Source organism: Lepus europaeus, chromosome X (genome assembly GCF_033115175.1).
Source record: "Lepus europaeus isolate LE1 chromosome X, mLepTim1.pri, whole genome shotgun sequence".
Lineage (NCBI taxonomy): Eukaryota > Metazoa > Chordata > Mammalia > Lagomorpha > Leporidae > Lepus > Lepus europaeus.
In genome coordinates this window covers 69,047,251-69,068,124 of record NC_084850.1, presented here as the reverse complement: position 1 = coordinate 69,068,124, position 20,874 = coordinate 69,047,251, and the positions used below count along the sequence as shown (strand labels likewise).

General features: G+C 36.0%; 1 protein-coding gene across 1 annotated transcript in view; it reads right to left on the bottom strand.

Annotated features, from left to right (window-relative positions):
- LOC133752666 (uncharacterized) overlaps positions 1–20,874 on the bottom strand; it is a 381,981-nt gene that overhangs the window by 128,149 nt on the left and 232,958 nt on the right. Inside the window, exons 11-13 of the mRNA XM_062183055.1 lie at positions 18,637–18,723; positions 3,635–6,120; positions 89–171 (exon numbers count right to left, since the gene is read on the bottom strand). Coding sequence (XP_062039039.1) covers positions 89–171; positions 3,635–6,120; positions 18,637–18,723 — 2,656 coding nt within the window. The remainder of the gene's footprint in view (positions 1–88; positions 172–3,634; positions 6,121–18,636; positions 18,724–20,874) is intronic.

The window sequence follows — 20,874 nt, the reverse complement described above, 5'->3', positions numbered from 1 at the left end:
AGAAATATAATCAAACTGATATATAAAAGACTTTGTGGGTAGGTTTGGTATGCAGATAGTACCAAAGTAGTTAAAACAATTAACAGACCTTGAGCATGTAGCCTGACTCTTTGGAAAGCAGGTGGTTTTGTCAGATCTTAGATGAAAAACCCCTAGAGAACAAATCTTCCACTGTAAGAAAACACAGCATATTTCTAAAAAGCTAAGAATGGAAAAACTATTTCTTTATGTATAAAATATTTAATTAATAAGCTACCTGGTAGGACATTGCCTTGATTATTTGGAACATGTGGAAAGTATATTTACCTACCTAAAGGTAAATCATAACTAAGATTAAGTTCAATGAACATATAGGCAAAAAATTGAATTTCTTAATGTATTCCTAAAGAAGTGATGCACTGGGAGGGCAGTTTAAAATGAAATTTCAACAATGTTTAGCTACTTTAGCCAATCCTCTTTCTGAAGGTATTTTATTGTAATGTTAGCCTCTCTTGAACTAACATTTACTTGTAAGCTTTCTCAAATATTCAAGATAATTAGAAATCAAAGCACGTCTTCTGTTTAATTTTTGAAGCAATTATTAGAGGTGCTAATTTAAGATAATTTTGGAGCAAAAAGAAGGGCATATTTGATTGGTATATGTTAAGATATTTATCACCAGAAATGCCCATATAACTCCGTATCTATAAGACTCTGGTTATAATAAACTATTTAATATTATACTATCTTCTTCAGCATCATAATTATTCTTGTTCTTTAAAAGATCTACCATTAAAAAGAAACAGTCACCTCTTTAAAGGATGCAGTTCTTTGGAATCTTTCAAGAAATTAAACTAATAAAATCACTGAGTCTTCTTAGTTATAAATAAAAGCCATTTGCACAGTATATCCATAAGAAAGACTAATTTTTCTCTTGAATGTGGAATTATATTATTTGTTCATAAATTATATAATTTTTGGATAACCTACTAAATGTCACTAGGCTGTTAATAATGTAGTGGTAATACCACTATCCATGAAAGTCAGTATTAACCTTTACAAAAAGAAAGATAATTTCAGGAGTGAGGAACGTATTTGGGTATTTCTCACAAGTATAACAAAGAATGATAAACCACATATACACATTTCTAACTATTTTAAATACACTAGTGATATGTTGTGATCTGAACATCTAAAATAATTTTAACAGCAGGCATTTGGCCTAGTGGTTAAAACACCAGTTAAAATGCCACATCCCACATCATAGTGCCCGTTCAATTTCTGGCTCTGGCTCCTGAATCCAGTTGCCTGACACTGCTGAATCTGGGAAGCAGTGGTGATAGCTCAGGTGATTGGGCTCCTGTCATCCACATGGAAACCTGAATTAAGTGCCCAACTAACAGCTTCAGTCCCAGCCAAGGGCCTGTTGTGAGCATTTAGGAAGGATATAAGCATTTTGGGAGCTCTCGCTCTCTCTCTCGCTCTCTCTCTCTCTCCCTTCACTTCTCATATATATTTTTTAAAACCTCAGTAATGTTTAAAAATAAATACATAAATAAAAAATTTCTAACCATTCTAGAAACTCAGTGAGATGACATTTCCTTTGTTTTCATATAGCTTGTACCCCCAAATGGACACTTGTTTTCTGTTAAGTAGACTATGAGATATTTAGAGGGCAGAAACTATGTTTTTCACTTGGTTTGTATGTATTCTGAAACTTTTCCACTCTGTTTAATTATTAAGTACCCATGGAAAGAATGAATGAAGATAGAACAAATGGCATGACTGTATATTATGATGTTCAGTTGACTGTTTTTGTTCACTTAATGGTTAGTAGAAATTTTTATTCTTTTTAAAGTGAGCTTCTCTCACTTGTTAAATTTTGTGAATGGATAGCACCCCTATTCTCTCCATTATAGTTATTTGTGATGGACTTATATATACATGGATGTAATAAATGAGGAAGATAATGAAATACTAAAGCTCTAAGGAAAGTCAATCATCCATTCTTCCATTAAATGCTTTGTTAGTGAGGGCATGCAAAATGTATGGTTTCTTAAGATATTCATTGATTTATTGTCAAGTTCTGTCCATCTCCAATGAAATAAGTTAAGTAGTTGCAGATATGTTCATTATTTAGTCTCACTGTAAAAGCTGGAGCACATGTACCTAGGCATGGTTTTTATTTGACTGGATATTCAGCTGAGGTAAGTTTTATTATTACATTTTGAGGGAATCAATACCTTCCATGTGAAAAAATTGATTATTTTGTATGAGAAAATAGTCTACTTTGTGGATAGTTTTCATCTACAATCAACACAATGTCTTACACCCCTGGTTAGGAAACAAAGTTCTTAGAAACTATGGTTTGAACTCCAAAATGATAGCTACATTTCTTAAAACTAGTAAGCTAAAACTTACCATAGCCATATTTTATTTAATTCAGTCTGAAACACAAAAGCTATAAAATAAAACGTTTTAAATGTTTCATACTGCTGCAAAGTTTCATTTGCAAAAAGCAACTGGGAAAACATATCTTTTTTCTAATATTAAGGTTTTTACCTGAGCAATATGGTTTTTATTAATTTTAATTAGCCAATATTAGCCTTAAATTTACATAAGAAAATGCTGTAAAGCCATACTAGGTAAAAAGAAAAACATTAAGGAGATATCAATTTTGTACTTTCATTTTGGTTAGAAGAATTTGTGCTTCATTTTTAATGAACAGTTACATTCAATCATATATTCTAGTGGAAAATGAAATAATTATTCCAAGTTTCACTTTTATGCACACAGACACTATAATCCAAATTAAGTGTATTTGTTTACCATGACTAATGAAGTATAACGAGAATAAAATCAATGCCTACCAAATAAATTATGCCTCAATGACAACACATCAGTAAAATTTCATCAGAAAGTACATTACTTACTGCTGTCAAAAACAGTTTATCAAAAACTTAACAATCTTAATTTGTGCATGCAATTCAGAGTGCCAGAAGCAAACATTTGATAAGTATGCATTACTCAAAAAATTTTCAAGTGATGTTTGGGAGAAATTATATGAAGAGCACACTTTAATTCCAAAGGGGTTCTTTGTTCTGTCATATCATGTCAGCAAAATAATCATCTAATTCTATGTACTTAAATGAGAGATTAGAATATCATAGTTATTTCAGACAGACTTCTTAATAAAATTAGATTTTTAAGATTGATTTCTTTTAAATGGCTTGATCTATAGCATTTAAGGCTCATTTGTGTTTATCCTTTCTCTGCAGGTAGAGCAAAAAAAATCAACACTAGGCCATGTATGTTCAAGATGAGTTAGGCAAAAATTTTCTGGGCTGTCTGTTACCAGATTTATCTTTATGAGCTATGTAACCCTTGAGCGAGTACTAGACCAGACAGCCAAAGCGTAATCAAGGTCTTTTTGATATTTTCCAACTGTATAGAAGTTTGATCTTTCAAATGGAAAACCATATTGCTTGCTTTAGGAATCGAAGCATAAATAGCAATACTGGACACTTTGTATTCTGTATTCCATGGCCTGCATATCTCAGTAAATAAAAAAGAATTGTGGACCCTATCCAATGACCTAAACATTGAATTACAGGAAATGAAGAAGAAATTGAAAATCTACATTATGCAAACTTACCTTAAAAAACTGTTTCACAGCACCTGATGATATGGCAAACTTCACAACATCTGGTGGTTCAGCTTCCACTATAATGTCAAAATTAGGGAGTGGAATGTTTGGATTGGGGTGAATCTTTAAATTGGCAAGATCCTTGATACCAATGGGATTCTGGACCTTAGAGATCTCTGTACAAAAACCAGATTCCCTGGCATCAAGGGCATCCTTGGATCTAGTGGTGTGCTTAAAGCTAGCAGAATCCATGGAATCAGCTGAGTCTTTCAAGTGACTACAAAATTTGTGGTCAGAAAAAATTGTGTAATTTGATGTACCATAAAGTTTAGAGGAAGTCAAATTTTTAGGAATGGAAGAATAGTTAGCATTAGTGGAAAAAGTATGGGAGTTTCCATCCACAGTATTGGAAATAGAGGAACTAGAGTTGATTTCTAATTTGGGTTCAAGGAGATTATTAAAATTGCTGGTATTAGTAGAACTATGAGCATTATGAGTATTTATAGCAATATAATTAGGGTTGATGACAAAGTTGGAGCCAATGAAATGAGAAAATTTGGGGATATGGTTAATATATGAGGCAATATTGGTGCCAGCTGTATAGCCAGGGCTAATAGCACTACTGTAATTAGTAGTGTTGCTGGTGTCAGTGGCATTGGAGGTGCTAGCTGTAGAGCTCAATCTGGCTACATAACTAGTTCTAGAAATATAGTTTGGGTTGACTACAAAGCTAGAACCTACTGCATGGGTAAATCCTGGGACATAGTCTTCATATGAGTTATAATCTGGGGTAGCTGCACAGTTGTGGCCAGCAGCACTGGTGGGTCTTGTACTATAATTGGGGTCAGCATCAATGTTAAGATAAATGGCACTATTATGACTAGTAGCATTACTAAACCTCTCATTATAGTTAGAATCAAGGTCTTTGGGAGGGCTAAGGCTATTGTTGGGGTCAAAGCCAGTATTGTTGAAGTCAAGGCTGTTGTGAGTCAATCTGACATTCTGAGGCAAAGGGCCAATGTTGCAGAAAATTTCATTGCCTGGCCAACTGTCATTGCTAGGGCCAGCATCACTGTTGGAATCAGAAGTGCAGTCTTTGCCAGTCCCACTTTGTGGTCCAGAGTTGTAGTTTGGATTAGTGCCATCATTAGAGCTGGAAGTATTATCACAATCAATATTATCTAGGCCAAAGGAATAATCTGAACTGCTTGTGTATGTGTCTTCTTCAGCATCAGTGCTATATTTGGAGTCCGCATCATTATTAGTAGCATTATCAATGTTAGGATCAGGTTCACTATTGGGATCAGTTCCATTATTAGGGTCACCATCATTGCTGGAATTAGATTCATTTGTACGGCCAGCATCACCACTAGGATCAGATTTACTGTTAGTATCAGCATCATTTTCACCATTACTATCTTTGGGATCAGAATCATCAGGGTCAGACTTATCTTTAGGATCTTTCTTATCTTCAGTGTTGTCTTCATTTTCAGGGTCTGTTTCATCATCATCATCTTCATCATCATCTGTCTCGTTCTCAGTACCTGTTTCATCATCATGATCTATCTGACTTTTGGGAAGAGGTTTCTTTTCTGTGCTGGCCTTATCTTTGAGATTTCCAGTACTGACCAATTTAGTTTCATCATCAGGAATGGCCTCATTTTGGGGTTCTCCAGTAAGGTTGAACTTGCCCTCACTTTCAAGTCCAGTGGCACTGCTGGCATTAATGATTCTGTCTGGACCAGGAAGATTATGGCAGTCCATGGTATCTGGGGGATTCATGGGAGAGATCTGAGTAGAGTCCATGATATTTTGTACAGCTGAGTGACTTTCATAATGTAAATAAGAAACTGAATCCACAGAATATATAGAATCTTCCCTGTGTAGAGGACAGTAGATGTCTACATGGTGCCTAGGTTCTAGGGATGGAGATAATGGGCTGCTGCAAGAAGTTTTGTGGTATCTATCTGATTTGGGATTCAGATTCAGAGAATATTTAGATTCCAAGGGAACTTGGAGATGCAAAGGACAGTCAGAGAATGAATCATCATCAGAATTTGTAGCACATTTATGATAAGGATAGTCACTGATTTCCATGAAACATTTGGAACATATGTGTGTGTTATTTCTTTGAGTTGTAGAGCGTAAAACAGACCTAGGGCTTATAGAAATTGGTTGATTGTCAGGTACTGAAATATCCGATGTATAAGCCTCAGTACTTAGGAGATGAATAGTATTCACTGAAGATGCAGAACTCTGAAAACTTTGTGTGTATCTGTAATCCTTGTTATGGCTTCTATAGACAGAAATCTTGCGGCTGGCATTTCTGTGATGCTTGTTATCCTTCAGTGTGAATGGCTCTGAAGAAAGGTTGTGACTGTGCATTTCCTTTAACATTTGCTGGGATTTTTGGTTGTCACTGACAGTTGGAGACATCTCTTTGAACCTCACAAACTTGTCATCACTCAGGTATCTCACAGGTTGACTTCTGGAAACTGAAAAAAAAAAATAAAATGATGAACAAGAGTAACCAGATATATAATAAAGCATAACTTTGAGGCTCACATTACAACATAAATCAGTACAAAGGAAAAAATGTATAATTTCCTTCAATATATTATTGTGAATGTTATTGATATTTCAAGAGGAGGCCAGAATTCTAAATTTTCTACTCAAGTAGGTATCATGCTGAGCTTATTAAGATGTAAAAAATGAATCACAGTCATTTATATCAGATGTTTATACTTTTCAGATTCAGAGAGTTTACTTTTAGAAAATAACTTTCTATAATAGAATTCATTGGAATTATTTGGCTGAAATAAAATTTTGTTCCACAAAGCTTGGTTACTGCAGATCTATATTACTTTAGAATTTTACTTTGAGAAATTTATTTTTTCCTGAAATATAATGCCTATGATTTATAAAATCTCCCTGTTTGAAAACAAAGGTTTCTTGGACTAGATATGTCGAAATACTAAATTTTCTGATACTAAATTTAAAACAGAGATCAATTCTATAGCTATCAAGAACTCACTGGCACATGATTTTGGAAATTGAGTTATTTACCAATATCTTAGCTTTAAAATTGAACTAAATATTAAGTAAATGTTATTATGAGATAACCTGAGATAACTTATTTCCAGGGAAACAGGCAGAAATGAAATATAAATGAACATTACTTAATTTTTAAAACATAAGATTATTTCTACCACTCCTCTTAACTGCTAAAAACACTTTTTAAGGGTTTAGCATCAAACACAAAATTCTAATTGGGAAGGAATCTAAGAATGCTTAATGGCAAGTGACTTCATAGAAAAAGAGATATGCCTTCTCAGAAAATTTTCGTTAAGGTCAACATGATTTCTTACAAGAAATTTTTAACTGCATACTCATAGAATTTTAGATATTTACTAAAGATACAAATGTCATCTCTGAAAGATAGTAAATAAGGTTAAGTACACGCTTATACGTATTTAACAATTAAACTTTCAGAAAACTATATAGTTCCCATAGATTTATTTTAAGAAAATGAATGTATATTCTTACAATAATGGGAATTCATTATGTTGACTGCTAACATGATAGTATGAAATGTTGCCACTTAATGGAGAAGACAGATCATCTTGTTAATCTATATTGCTTGGCTCTATAATACATATTCAAAGCAAAATTATAGAATTTTCTAGCCCAAGTCAAATGCCAAAAATATTAAAGGTGGTAAATATGATCTTGAATAGCTCTGGTCCTTGATAGCATGCATTATGTAATTCTCTCATACAATCCTATTATTATAAGTTAATGACAAACATTTATAACTTGATACAAACACAAAGGAGGTATAATTTGACTATTTGTTACATTCTTTCACATTTAAGATAATAGAATATATTAGCAAATTAAAAATGCAACAACAAAAAAGTCCAGTTAGAAAATGGGCAAAAGACCTCACTAGACAGTTCAAAAGAAGAAAGACAAATGGACAACAAATATATGAAAAATGCTCGAAGTCACAAACCATCAGGGAAATGTGAATAAAACCACAATAAGATATCACCTCACCCCATAAGAACAGCTAAGACAGAGAGTAAAAAATGTTGGTGAGGATGTGGGGAAAGGGAACACTTATACATTGTTGGTGGAAATGTAAATTAATGCAGCCACTGTGGAAAGCAGTATGGAGATTTCTTAAAAAGCTAGAGATAGACTTAACATAGAATCTAGCAATTCCAGTTCTGGGTCTATATCCAAAAGACATGAACAAGTTGTATCAGAGATATCAATACCACCATGTTTATAGCAGTACTGTTCACAATAGCCAAAATCTGGAATCAACCAAGGTGTCTATCATCAGATTAATGAAGAAAAAGTGGTATACATACACAATGGAATATTATCAGTCACAAAAATGAATTAAATTCTAGTACTGTTTGCAACAAGATTGATGAAACTGGAGAAAATCATGTTGAGTGAAATAAGTCAGACACAGAAAGACAAATATCACATGTTTGCTCTTATGTGGCAGAAAAAATTAAAAAAAAATCAGAAACAGAAAAAAAGAAAGAAATGCCTGTATCAGTGTTGCTGCAAATATAGTTTTGTCAATCTTTTTTTATACTGTTGTCAAACCAATGCTTAAATGTTATATTATTATACTTTTTTTTGACAGGCAGAGTGGACAGAGAGAGAGAGAGACAGAGAGAAAGGTCTTCCTTTGCCGTTGGTTCACCCTCCAGTGGCCAAGGCGGCCGGCGCGCTGCAGCCAGCGCACCGCACTGATCCGAAGGCAGGAGCCAGGTGCCTATCCTGGTCTCCCATGGGGTGCAGGGCCCAGGCACCTGGGCCATCCTCCACTGCACTCCCGGGCCACAGCAGAGAGCTGGCCTGGAAGAGGGGCAACCGGGACAGAATCCGGCACCTCGACCGGACTAGAACCCAGGGTGCCGGCGCTGCTAGGCGGAGGATTAGCCTGTTGAGCCACGGCACCGTCTATACTTTTAATCATCTATGATTACTTTAAAATTAATGTATATGGATGAAATGGTAATCTTTCCATGATAGCCCTTGCCTATATTCCTACCAAAGTAGGATCTATTTGCGCTTTACTTATTAAACTTTTTATTTTGTAGAATCTGAAAATAGGTTTACTATATGACTCAGATATCCCATTTCTGGGAATTTACCCAAAGGAAATGAAATCAGCATGTGAAAGAGTTATCTGTACTCCCAAGTTTATAGCAGCTCAATTCACAATAGCTAAGATATGAAATCTACTGAAATGTCTATCAGCTGATGACTGGATAAAGAAATTATGGTATACATACATGATGGAATAATACTCAGCCATAAAAAAAATGAAATTCTGTCTTTAAAAAATGGTTGTAACTGGAGACCATTATGCTTAGTGAAATAAACCAGTCTTGAAAACACAACTATTATATGTTCTCCCTGATTTGTGGTAACTAATATACACAGTACAAAAATGTAATGTATATGAGCAAAAGTGAAATATATAAGAGCAAAAGTGAAATTTTGATATTTATAGTCCTTGAGGAACACTTCTTTCTACTTGATGCTTGTTGAATTTTTTGTTTGACTTGTTATTGTGAAGTAAATTGAAGGTACGTCATTATGAAAATTAAAACAAAATAATAGAAGAAGGAGGAGAATGGGAGGGAGGGAGAGAGGGAGGGGAGCTTGGATGGGAAGTCCCATTATGCTCATAAAACTGAATATATGAAATACATGAAATTTCTTCCCTTTATATAAATTATTAAAAAGTTAAGAAAGAATATATTACCAGAAAGAGAAAGAGAGAAAGAAAGAGAGAAAGAGAAAGAGAAAGAGAGAGAGAGAGAGAGAGAGAGAGAGAGAGAGAGAGGAAGGGAGGGAAGATGGAAGGAAGGAAGGAAGAAAGAATGATACAAAGAAGAAGAGTGGGAGGGAGATAGGAGGAGGGTGGGCAGGAAGAAAATAATATTGTATTCTTAGGATTGTGTCTATGAGCTATATTAAATTTGTCAAAAACTTTTTAAAAAAAACTTAAAGTAAAATGGCCTGAAACTGTGAAACTACTAGAATAAAATAGGGAAAAGAAAGACATTGGTATAGGCAATGACTTTGGATGCCAACAGCAAAGGCAACAAAAGCAAATACAGAGTGATTATATCAAACTAAGCAGCTTTTGCATAGCAAAGGAAACACTTAGCAGTGAAGAGAGACATACAGAATGGGGGAAAACATTTTCAAACTATTCATGTTAGAAGACTTTACATGCAGAATATATAAGGAACTAAAAGCCTTAATAACAAAATAAATAATCCAATTAAAAATGTGCAAATTATCTGAATAGACTTATCTCTAAATAAGAAATTTAAAAGGCCAACAAATATTAAAAAATTCTCAATATCATTAGCCATCATGAAAATGCCAATCAAATTGGTATAACACAATTGAATATCATCTAAATCTAGTTGGAATGGCTTGCTATTGTCCAAAAGATAAAAATCAGCAAATGCTAACAAGAATGTGGAGAAAGGAGAACTCAAATACTATTGGTGAGAATGTAAATTAAGATATTCATTATGGAGAACAGTATGCAAAATCCTCAAAACTTAAATATATATCTACCATATGGTCCAGCTTTCTCACTTCTGGGTAGGTATAAAAAAATAAGAGCAACACATCAAAGAGATGTTTGCACTCCTACACTTTATAGCATTATTCACAATGGCCAATATATTAAATCAATCTGGTTGCTCTTGAAAAGTTGAATGGATAAATAAAATGTGGTATATGAACACAATGGAATATTATGTGGCCATAAAGAAGCAATGTTGTCATTTGCTGAAAAATGGAAGGAAATATAGGGCATTGTTATATGAAAAGAGTGAAGAACAGAAAGACATATACCACATATTCTCTTTTCTATGTGGAAGAAAAAAAGAAGTTGATCTGACAGTAGGATAAGACTACCAGAGGTTGGGATAGGTGGGGCAGGGGTAAAGTAAGGATGAATAGGAGGTACTAAAGCATAGTAGAAAGAATATGTTCTAGTGCTCCTCAGCACAGTGGGGTAATGATATTTCACAATAATCTGTTAAATAGTTTATAAAGAACTAGAAGACAGAAATTCAAAATTTTAGAAAAGTGAAGGATATATAAGTGTTAATTAATGTGATTTCATCAGCACATACTGTATAAATGTCTTCAATTATCACATTGTACCCCCATAAAATGTACAATTATTACCTGTGAACCCAAAAATCTTTGAGATAAATAATTAAAAGTAGTTTTTAGTTGTTAATGAATATTTGTGGCATTAGAAGTCTGACAGTGCCTACTAATTTTCTATCTAATGCATATATTTTTGAGCATATCAATTTGAACTTTAAGAAAGAGAATACAAAAAAGTCTTAGGAAAACTTTACTTTTCACTTGTACTTGAAACAGTTTTTTTTAAAGATTTATTTCATTTATTTGACAGGCAGAGTTACAGAGAGAGGTAGAGACAGAGAGAGAGAGAGGTCTTCCATCCGTTGCTACACTCCCCAGATGGCCATAATGGCCGGAGCTGTGCTGATCCGAAGCCAAGATCCAGGAGCTTCTTCTAGGTCTCCCACACTGGTGCAGGGGCCCAAGGACTTGGGCCATCTTCTACTGCTTTCCCAGGCCATAGCAGAGAGCTGGATCGGAAGTGGAGCAGCCAGGGCTCGAACCGGCGCCCATATGGGATGCCGGCACTGCAGGTGGCGGCTTAACCCACTACGCCACAGCGTTGGCCAAACCCTATGCATTTTTAATATAGAGATTTCTAATTTGTGATTCCTGTTCAAACTGTAAGTCAGGTGGGATGATGGGTATGAAACTGAGCTGAGTCCCTAAACAGTGCCTTTAGTGCAAATACTAGGTATCATCAGGCCCCAGTCTCCTAGCCTCCCTCCCTTAGCTTAACTTACTAAATTGATGGAATGGTACAGCCAGACTACAGGGTTCTAATCAGGGTGGGGAACATCTGGATCAAAGACCATGTAAGGAACATGAAATTATTTGCTCTGACCCTGCCAAGGCAACTGCAGGCAGGACTCAAAATGCAATAAATCTATAGAAGGTTAATTTTTAAGTTAATTTTATATGGCCTGTGAATAATGTTATAAATATAGAAATGTCCCTTGGCAGAAAAAAAGGTTGTCCACCCCTGGGAAGTTTCCTGGTACAGAGCAGAAACAAACTGCTATCTGCATGTAGCCCCCAGGCTAACTGAAGCCCGCATGGCTATCATAGAAATTCCCTGAAGAGCATGGAACTGCAGACCCTCCAAAAGCTTGGACATGAGCTGAACAGGTAACCAGACCAAGACTGTGATTCCAATCAGCTCCTCATTTTCTAGCTGGAAGCCAATATGCAGATGTTCCTATCCTTTATGCCTCTTATTCCCAACTTCTCCCTTGCAGCCTCCTTAAAACCTCCAAAGCACCCTTATTCAGCAGGACAGTAGCTCTTAAGATGGAAGTCTGGGGCTGGTGCTGTGGAGCAGCGGGTTAACGCACTGGCCTGAGGCATCAGCATCTCATATGGGCGCTGGTTCAAGACCTATTGGGCCGTGTTCCCAAAGGAATCCGTGTGCCCTCTAGGATTGTATTTGTGTGTGTATTCTGAAACTGTGTCTGCCTGCAAGGCTTGGAGGTTAGCTCCGAATTGCTAACCAGAGTTGTGCTATGCCTGAATTGATGCCTTGGGCCAGTTTAAAAAAATAATGCAGAAATTGAAGGCAGATACCATCTGTACAGTCTGACTTTCTAAGAAAGGCCTTTCTGGTAAGAGATTTATTTATTTATTTATTTTTTAGACACTGACTAAAGGAAGCCTATAGGGCATAAATCGATTAAGATACCTTAACTTAAAGGTTATTGGGGCAGACTGTGGACAAAAGAGTTAACATAGAAAGGCCAGCTTGCAAAGTTGATCTTTAGCCGGTATCTGGGTACTTGGATTCAGGAAGGATTCTCAACATTCCCAGAACTCATAAGAGAATCTCATTATACCTAAAGTGTTTATACAAGAAAAAGTTATTCATGTTAAGCATAGTAATTCCTTCTTTAGGTCTAGGATTTTGGTATATGCTAGACAGAGGGTGCCTACATGAGCAGCCTCAAGTTTAATAAAAAAGTAATGGGAGGGGCCAGTGCTGCAGCATAGCAGGTAAAGCCGCCACCTGCAGTGCCAGCATCCCATATGGGCATCAGTTTGAGTTCCCGCTGCCCCACTTCCGATCCAGCTCTCTGCTATGGCCTGGGAAAGCAGTAGAAGATGGCTCAAGTTTTTGGGCCGCTGCACCTGCGTGGGAGACCCAGAAGAAGTTCCTGGCTCCTGGCTTCGGATTAGTGTAGCTCTGGCTGTTGCGGCCAGTTGGGGAATAAACCACTGGATGGAAGACCTCTCTCTTTGTCTCTGCCTCTCCTTCTTTCTCTGTGTAATTCTGACTTTCAAATAAATAAATAAATCTTTTAAAAAAAAGTAATGGGCACTAGTTTTATTGAGTGTCAGGAGATCCATGAACCCACTCATCAATTGAATTTGTGAAAATTACTTGAAAAATCAATAATTTCTTGTGCCTGGAAGTGGATCAAAAGGCATGTAACAAAAGAAGAAAAAATCTATTCAGAAAATCTACTAAAATTCAGTAATAAAAGAGAGCCCATAGTATTTGAAATGAGAGTTCTTCCTCCATTCCACCACCCAATTCATTAAGATGAGAATGTCTCAGAAATTCACAGACAAGAACACAAGGCTTCCTTTCTTCAAAACTTCCAGTTGGAAGATTTTCTTCTCTGGAGAAGCAGGACATCTATTTCTTATCTTGCCTTCATGTAACTGTTGCTAAGGCTATCTTCCAGGAATGTGTAGCCAAAAGGTGAGTGTTCTCTTTCTGCTAGTCTCCCATTCACGGAATGGGGACTTTAACTTGAGTATGGGAACAAAGACGTCCCAATAGCCTTTTCCACAGTTCAAAAGACAGTAGTTCCATGTCAGGAGAAGCAAACCAGAGACCTGAAGTCACTTTCACCTCCTTTGAGCACTCAGTTCAAAAAGCAGGAATGTCATCATTTAGAGAGAAACTAACTTGCCATTGTCCCCACCACTGGCTCTAGAGACCTTTCTTAGGGACTTTGCTTCTAATTGCTTCCCAAAATAATTGATTTTATTTGCAACAGAGCACAAAGTTAAAGATTAAAGGTGCTTCTATGGTTTGATTGTGTCCATTTTAAAATTCATGTTGATATTTAATCAATAATGCAACTGAATTAAGACATGTGTCTTTTAAAAGATGGTTAGACCACGAGGGTTTTGTCAATGACATGGATGGGATTAACAACATCATAAAAGGGTTGGAGGGAAGTAACTAGGCTCCTTTTTGTCCTTCCACCTTCTATTGTATGAGGATACAGCATTCATGCCTTCTAGAGGAAGCAATATTCAAGACGTCATCTTGGAAAACAGATGCCAGCCTTCACTAGACTTTGAACCTGCCAAGGCTTTGATCTTAGAATTCTCAACCTTTAGAACCATGAGTAATAAATGTATGTTGCTTATAAATGACCAGGTTTAAGATATTTTGTTATAGCAGCAGGAATGGACACAGGTGCTATCAGAAACAGTAGAGATTGTGGTGAATAGCAATTGAGAGTGGACTGGTGGATTCAGTGAAAACAAAGGCTAAAATATAGTTGAGAGAATCAGTGGACTTCTTGGAAGAGCACTCTTGGAGTCAGAAAAATATCAAACACTGGTCACAGGACCTGTTCTTTGAAGGGGGACTAAATTTTATTAAATTAGTCTGATTAGCATTTTATACTCCAGAGCATTGTAGAAAACAATAGAGCAATCAGTGATCAACTAGTGGATCAAGGCAGCTGAAAGTTGCCTGGGAAAGAGATGTTGAGAAACCTGCCATAATTACTGTTATCCCAAGGTGACTATGGGTAACCCAAAGCCGTACTTTTCTGAGGAGCAAGAACAGAAGCTTGAAACCTTTGGGGAAAAATAGATATCACTGAAATAACCCAGCTAGTCACTAAACAAATAAGCAGGCAAATAACAAGCCTCAAAGTGGGGGATCAATATCTATATTTGCCACAATATTTAGCAAAAATATTCAATTTCCAACACAGACTTGTAACACATGCAAAAAAACCAGAAAGTGTAATTTTTATATAGGGAGAAAAGAGGCACTGAGAATTCTTATTCCCTGTGAGAGTAACCAGATGTTGGTTTTAATAGAGAAAGACTTCAAAGCAGCATTTATAAATATGTTAAAAATAAATACAAAAAGAAGCCATAGTAAAAGAAGTAGAGACAAATATGATAATGTCACTCTCAAATAACCAATGCGATAAAAATAAGAGAAAGAAATTATTTAAAAGGACCAAATGGAAATTCTGGAATTTAAAAAGCATAATGTTGAAATGAAAAATTCACTGGAAGAATTCAACATTAGGTTCAAATTGGTAGAAGAAAAAAATTAGCAAGCTTGAGATAGATTAGTAGATATTGTGCAATAGAAAAACCAGAGAAAAAAAGAATGAAAAAAAGTAAGCAGAACCTCTGACAACTGTGGGACATCATTAAGCACACCAATATTTGCATTTTGGAAGTACTAAGACTGGAAGAGAAGAGAAACAGAAGAGAAAAGAAATAGAAATTCAAATAGCCAAAATATTTGAATAAATAATGATTGAAACTCTACAAATTTACTGATAAACACTAATTTGATCAAGCAGGAAGCTCAATGAATTCCAAATAGGATAAATACAATAAAATCTATAAATGTACACATCATACTAAACAAATGAAAGCCAAAATCAAGATGAATATCTTGAAAGTAGCAAGAGAAAAACACTTCAACCCTTTCAAGGAAACTCAATAAGATTAACAGCTAACATCTCAGCAGAAAAAAATATAGGAAAGTAAAGGCTGGAAAGTAGTAGAATAACATAATCAAAGTTCTCAAAAGGGGAATGAAAGGAAACTCAGAATCTGATACCAGGCAAAGGTACCTTCCAAAAAAGAATATGAATAAGAGATATTCCAGGATAAACACAGAGAATTTGTTGCTAATAGACCCACCTAATAAGAAATAATAAAGGTGTTTTTGCAGGTAGAAAGCTAGTAACCCCAGAAGATAAAACAAATGTACTAGTAAAATTGAACATGTAATTATGAAAAGTAGTATAAAATTTTTATTTTACTCTTATTTAAAAAGTAATTTTGTAGAATAATATCTTTTTTAAAACTTTAAAAAAATTTTTTTATTTGACAGATAGAGTTAGACAGTGAGAGAGAGACAGAGAGAAAGGTCTTCCTTCCGTTGGTTCACTCCCCAAGTGGCTGCTATGGCCAGTGCACTGCGCCGATCCGAAGCCAGGAGCCAGGTGCTTCCTCCTGATCTCCCATGCGGGTGCAGGGCCCAAGCACTTGGGCCATCCTCCACTGCCCTCCTGGGCCACAGCAGGAAGCTGGACTGGAAGAGGAGCAACCGGGACTAGAACCCAGCACCCATATCAGATGCCGGCATGGCAGGTGGAGGATAAACCAAGTGAGCCATGGCGCCGGCCCCAGAATAATATGTTTTAAATATATTATAGGACCTAAATCGGATAGAAATGCAATGTGTTTGTTAATAGCAACACAAAAGAGACAGGTGAGAAAAAAAGTTTAACTGGGATAAGGAAATTACTTCACTTGTTAAATCCACAAAAACAAGTTAAGGGTACTTGAAATGACAAGTTAATATAACAATAGCTATATATATATATATATATATATATATATATATATATATTTGAGCTCTTCTTCTCTTTTAAATTCTTCAAACAACTTAAAATTATATAGAGTAATGTCTATAGCAATGTATGGATGGGTTTTTAACATTAACACATAAATATCACAATACTATCATAAATGGAGAAAAGAACAGAGCAATATTTCCATATCTCACTAGACTTAAGTTAGCATAAATCTAAAGGAGATCTTAGTAAGTTAAGATGCATATGGTAAGCCCTAGGTCAACCATGAAGGGAATAATAAAAAATCTATAGAAACAAGTCATGATAAAAATTAAATGCTTCATTACAAAATATTCATTTAATGCAAAGTTAAGCAGTAAAGGAGGATTAGAGGACAAAGACTTGAGGCACGTAGAAAATGAAAAGTAAAATGGCACACATTAACTTAACACTAACCGTAATCACACTAACTGTGGATAGATTACACAATAAAACATGGGAAATATCAGGGGTGGGCATTTGATAAAGAAGTTAAGACACCTCTAGGGACACTCATATCACGTATTGGAGTGCTGGGATTCAGATCCTGGCTCTACTCCCAATTCCAGCTTCTTGCTAATGTGCAACGTGGGTAGCAACAGGAGATAACTCAAATAGCTAGGTCCCTGCAACCCATGTGGAAGACCTGGATTTAGTTCCTGGCTTCTAACTTCAGCATAGCAAGCTCTGTTACTGATATTTAGGGGTATGAACCAGTGGATGGGAAATGAACCTCTCTCTCTCTCTCTCTCTCTCTCTCTCTCTCTCTCTCTCTCTCTCTCCCCTTCTCATTTTCAAATAAATAAAACTAGACATTGTCAGACAAAATAACAAAATGAGAATCAACTCTATATTTCAACACTTTAGATTTCAAGACACAAAAAGATTGAAAGCTGAGGCTAGCATTGTGTTACAGATTTTTTTTTTCTTGGTGCAGATTAAGCCATCTCTTGGGCTTTCATTTGTTTAGTATGATGTGTGCATCTGTTTCCTATCAGAGTGCCAGTTTGAGTCCTGGCTACTCCACTTCTCTTCCAGATCCCTCCAAAATGGGCCTAGGAAGGCAGCAGATTATGGCTCAAGTACTTGGGCCTTTGCCCCAGATGTGGGAGATGAAGTTCTGGGTCCTGGCATTGACTTGGTCCAGCCCTGGTCATTGCAGCCACTTGGAGAGCAAATCAGTGGATAGAAGATCTCTCTCTCTCTCTCGCTCTCTCTCTCACCCTCCCTCCCTCTCCCCCTGCCCCGTCACTCTGCCTTTCAAGTAAATAAATCAATAAACCCTTAAAAATATTTAAATACTGAAAAATGTAAATTGTGTAAAATATGAATCATATAAATAGCAGCCATGGAAAAAAAGAATGGCTATACTAATATCAGATAACAGACATTCAAAACAAACCCTAGTACCAGAGATAAGGAGGCACATTTTATAAAGATAAAATTGGCAATCTTTATCAAGGATATTATACAATTTACATATTGTAACAGAGCAACAAAATACATGAAGATAAACCTGACAGAAATGGAGTAGTGGACAAGACAGGAATAACAGACACTTTAATACTCCATATTCAAAAACAGAATAATTAGGCAAATGATCAATGAATGAACTAAAAACTTGCAAAATCAAACTAGACCTATAGACATCAATAAAACACTCAACTGGACAACAAAAGAAAATTCATTATTCTCAACTGCATGTGGAAAATTCTCCAGTATAGACTGTATGCTAGGGGTTGTGGTTTGGATGTGGTTTTCATTGTGATCCTCAGAGTTCCATGTGCTGGAAGCTTAGTCCATATAGGGTACAGAGTCAACTTTTGTAGTGATAAAAATTACATCTCAATAAAACTATTTGTTTTAAAAATGCTCTAGCGCCCAGACTCTGGCAGACAACTTTCCATACGTGTTGTCACACCTGATTCCTGGTGAATCTGTGTGACTCCACTGGAGTTAAGACTCTTTGAACCTTATATTCAGTTTGTTAGATCTTCCTCCAGGTGTATTTACCTCTGCTGATTTTACTTTTTAGTATACCAAAGCCTTGAGTACTACCGTATGGTGAGTCTAGTGAGTCCTCTGGATATTGTCTTGGGACCCCTGAAACATTGGGTTATGAATAAAGGTTTTCTCAATATTAACAGACTAGTATGTAATCCTTACGCAATTTCTATTCAATATACTCACCTCTATTATCTGTTTGCTGCACAGAGTGTTCTTCAGTTTTCTTTCCACGGCCAAGTGAGGAAGGAAGGAAAATAGGTCTCCAAAAACCTAGAAACATATCAATTAGATTTAATTATTTTCCAATTACTAATAAAATAAGGTTTCTGAAAGGAAGAATTTATACTATATGATTCTGCAGTGAAAATAATTTTTCTTATTATACTATTTTCTTTCAAATATACTTTTTTAATGGTGATCCTGTTCTAAATTTTCATGATGTTTATTAAAACAATATTGAAAACTAAGTTAAAAATATACCAGCATGGGTGGGCATTTAAACCTTGCAGATAATACCCTGGTTGGAACACCCACTCCCACGTCACAATGCCCCAGTTCAAGTCCCAGCTGTGACTCATTATTGTAGCTTCCTGCTAATATAGACCCTGTGAGGTAATGGTGAGGACTCAAATAGTGGGATTCCTGCCACCCACGTGGGAGACCTGGATCAAGTTTCCGACTCTCTCTTTTGGCCTGGTCTGTCCAGTCCTAGCCATCAAGGACATTTGAAGAGTGAGCCAGAGAGTGGAAGCTCTCACTCTGTCTTTCTCTTGCTCCCAAATAAATAAAAATTTCAAAAGATATCCCATCATATACTGGTAATATATTGCCCCACATGAGATTAAGCTGGTGCTCAGTTAATTCTCTCTAAAAAATTGTAGCATGTTCTTGTACTAATAATTTTAATATTAGGGTATAAAATTGGTAAGTAACCATTAGGGTGGATAATGACAACAAAATAAAAGTAAAACAAGCAACAGACAGGATGTGTAGAAATCAGAACTCTTGTGCATTAATGGTGGGGATATAAAATTGAAATGGTGTAGCCACTATGGAAAACAGTATGGTGGTTCCTCAAAATTTTAAAACATTATATGATCCAGCAATTTCTACTGCTGTATATAAATCCAAAGAGTTGAAAGCAGTGTCTCTTAGAGATATTTGCACCATATATATAGCATCATTATTCACTTTAACAACAAGGTGGAAACAACCTAAGTGTCTACTGATGGAAAAAAAAATGTGATTATATATACTTACAATGGAATATTATTTAGCTTTAAAATGGAAGAAAATTCTGACATTTACTACAGTTTGGATGAAACTTGAGGATGTTATTCAAGTAAAATAAGCCAGTTACTAAAAGGCAAATATACTGGGTGATTCTACTTATAGGAGGCGCCTAGAGTAGTCAAATAGACATTTAAAGTAGAATTATAATTGCTAGTAGCCAAGAGGAGATGAACATTGAGGAGTTGTTTAATAGATATGCAGTTTCAGTTTTGCAATATGAAAACAGTCCTGGAAGTTGATTGTATAATAATGTGAATGTACCTAATAATATTCAGCTGTACAATTAAAATAGTTAATATAACAAATTTTATGTTATGTATATTTATCACAATTTAAAACATTGGCTAGCAATTGTTTATGGCAGAATAAGGAGATGAATATGTGCTGATGTCAGACAGAATGGAGATTCTAATTCAAAATTCCCCAAATGGTAGTACTTGGTGTAAAATTGTAAAGTACAATACAAATTCTAAACATCATTATGACTTATATAAAAGGATAAGCATAGAAGTTGAACAAACGAGTTAATGTTATCAGTGACCCCCCCTTCGGACTATTTTCAAGAAAGTTATCTTTTTTAAAAAAAGATAATAAAAATTAAGGTGTCTTGCAACAACTGTTCATTTATTTTTTAAAAAATTGCCATCTAGAGTCCATAGTCACATGATCGAATAGACTTAATTCTGAGCCTTGGAGATGAGCAAGGCTGTTTTCTTCACTTCTTTTTACAGAAGAGAGAATACACAAACATGGTGAAAGCAGACTTTAAGAAGCATATATTGGCTGGCGCCACAGCTCACTAGGCTAATCCTCCGCCTGTGGCACCAGCATCCTGGCTTCTAGTCCCGGATTGGAGACTAGATTCTGTCCCGGTCGCTCCTCTTCCAGTCCAGCTCTCTGCTGTGGCCTGAAAAAGCAGTGGAAGGTGGCCCAAGTGCTTGGGCCCTGCACCTGCATGGGAGACCAGGAAGAAGCATCTGGCTCCTGGCTTCGGATCAGCGCAGCGCGCTGGCCGTATCAGCCATTAGGGGGGTGGACCAATGGAAGGAAGACCTTTCTCTCCATCTCTCTCTCTCTCTCTCACTAACTCTGCCTGCCCCCCCCCCAAAAAAAAGCATATATTGCTCA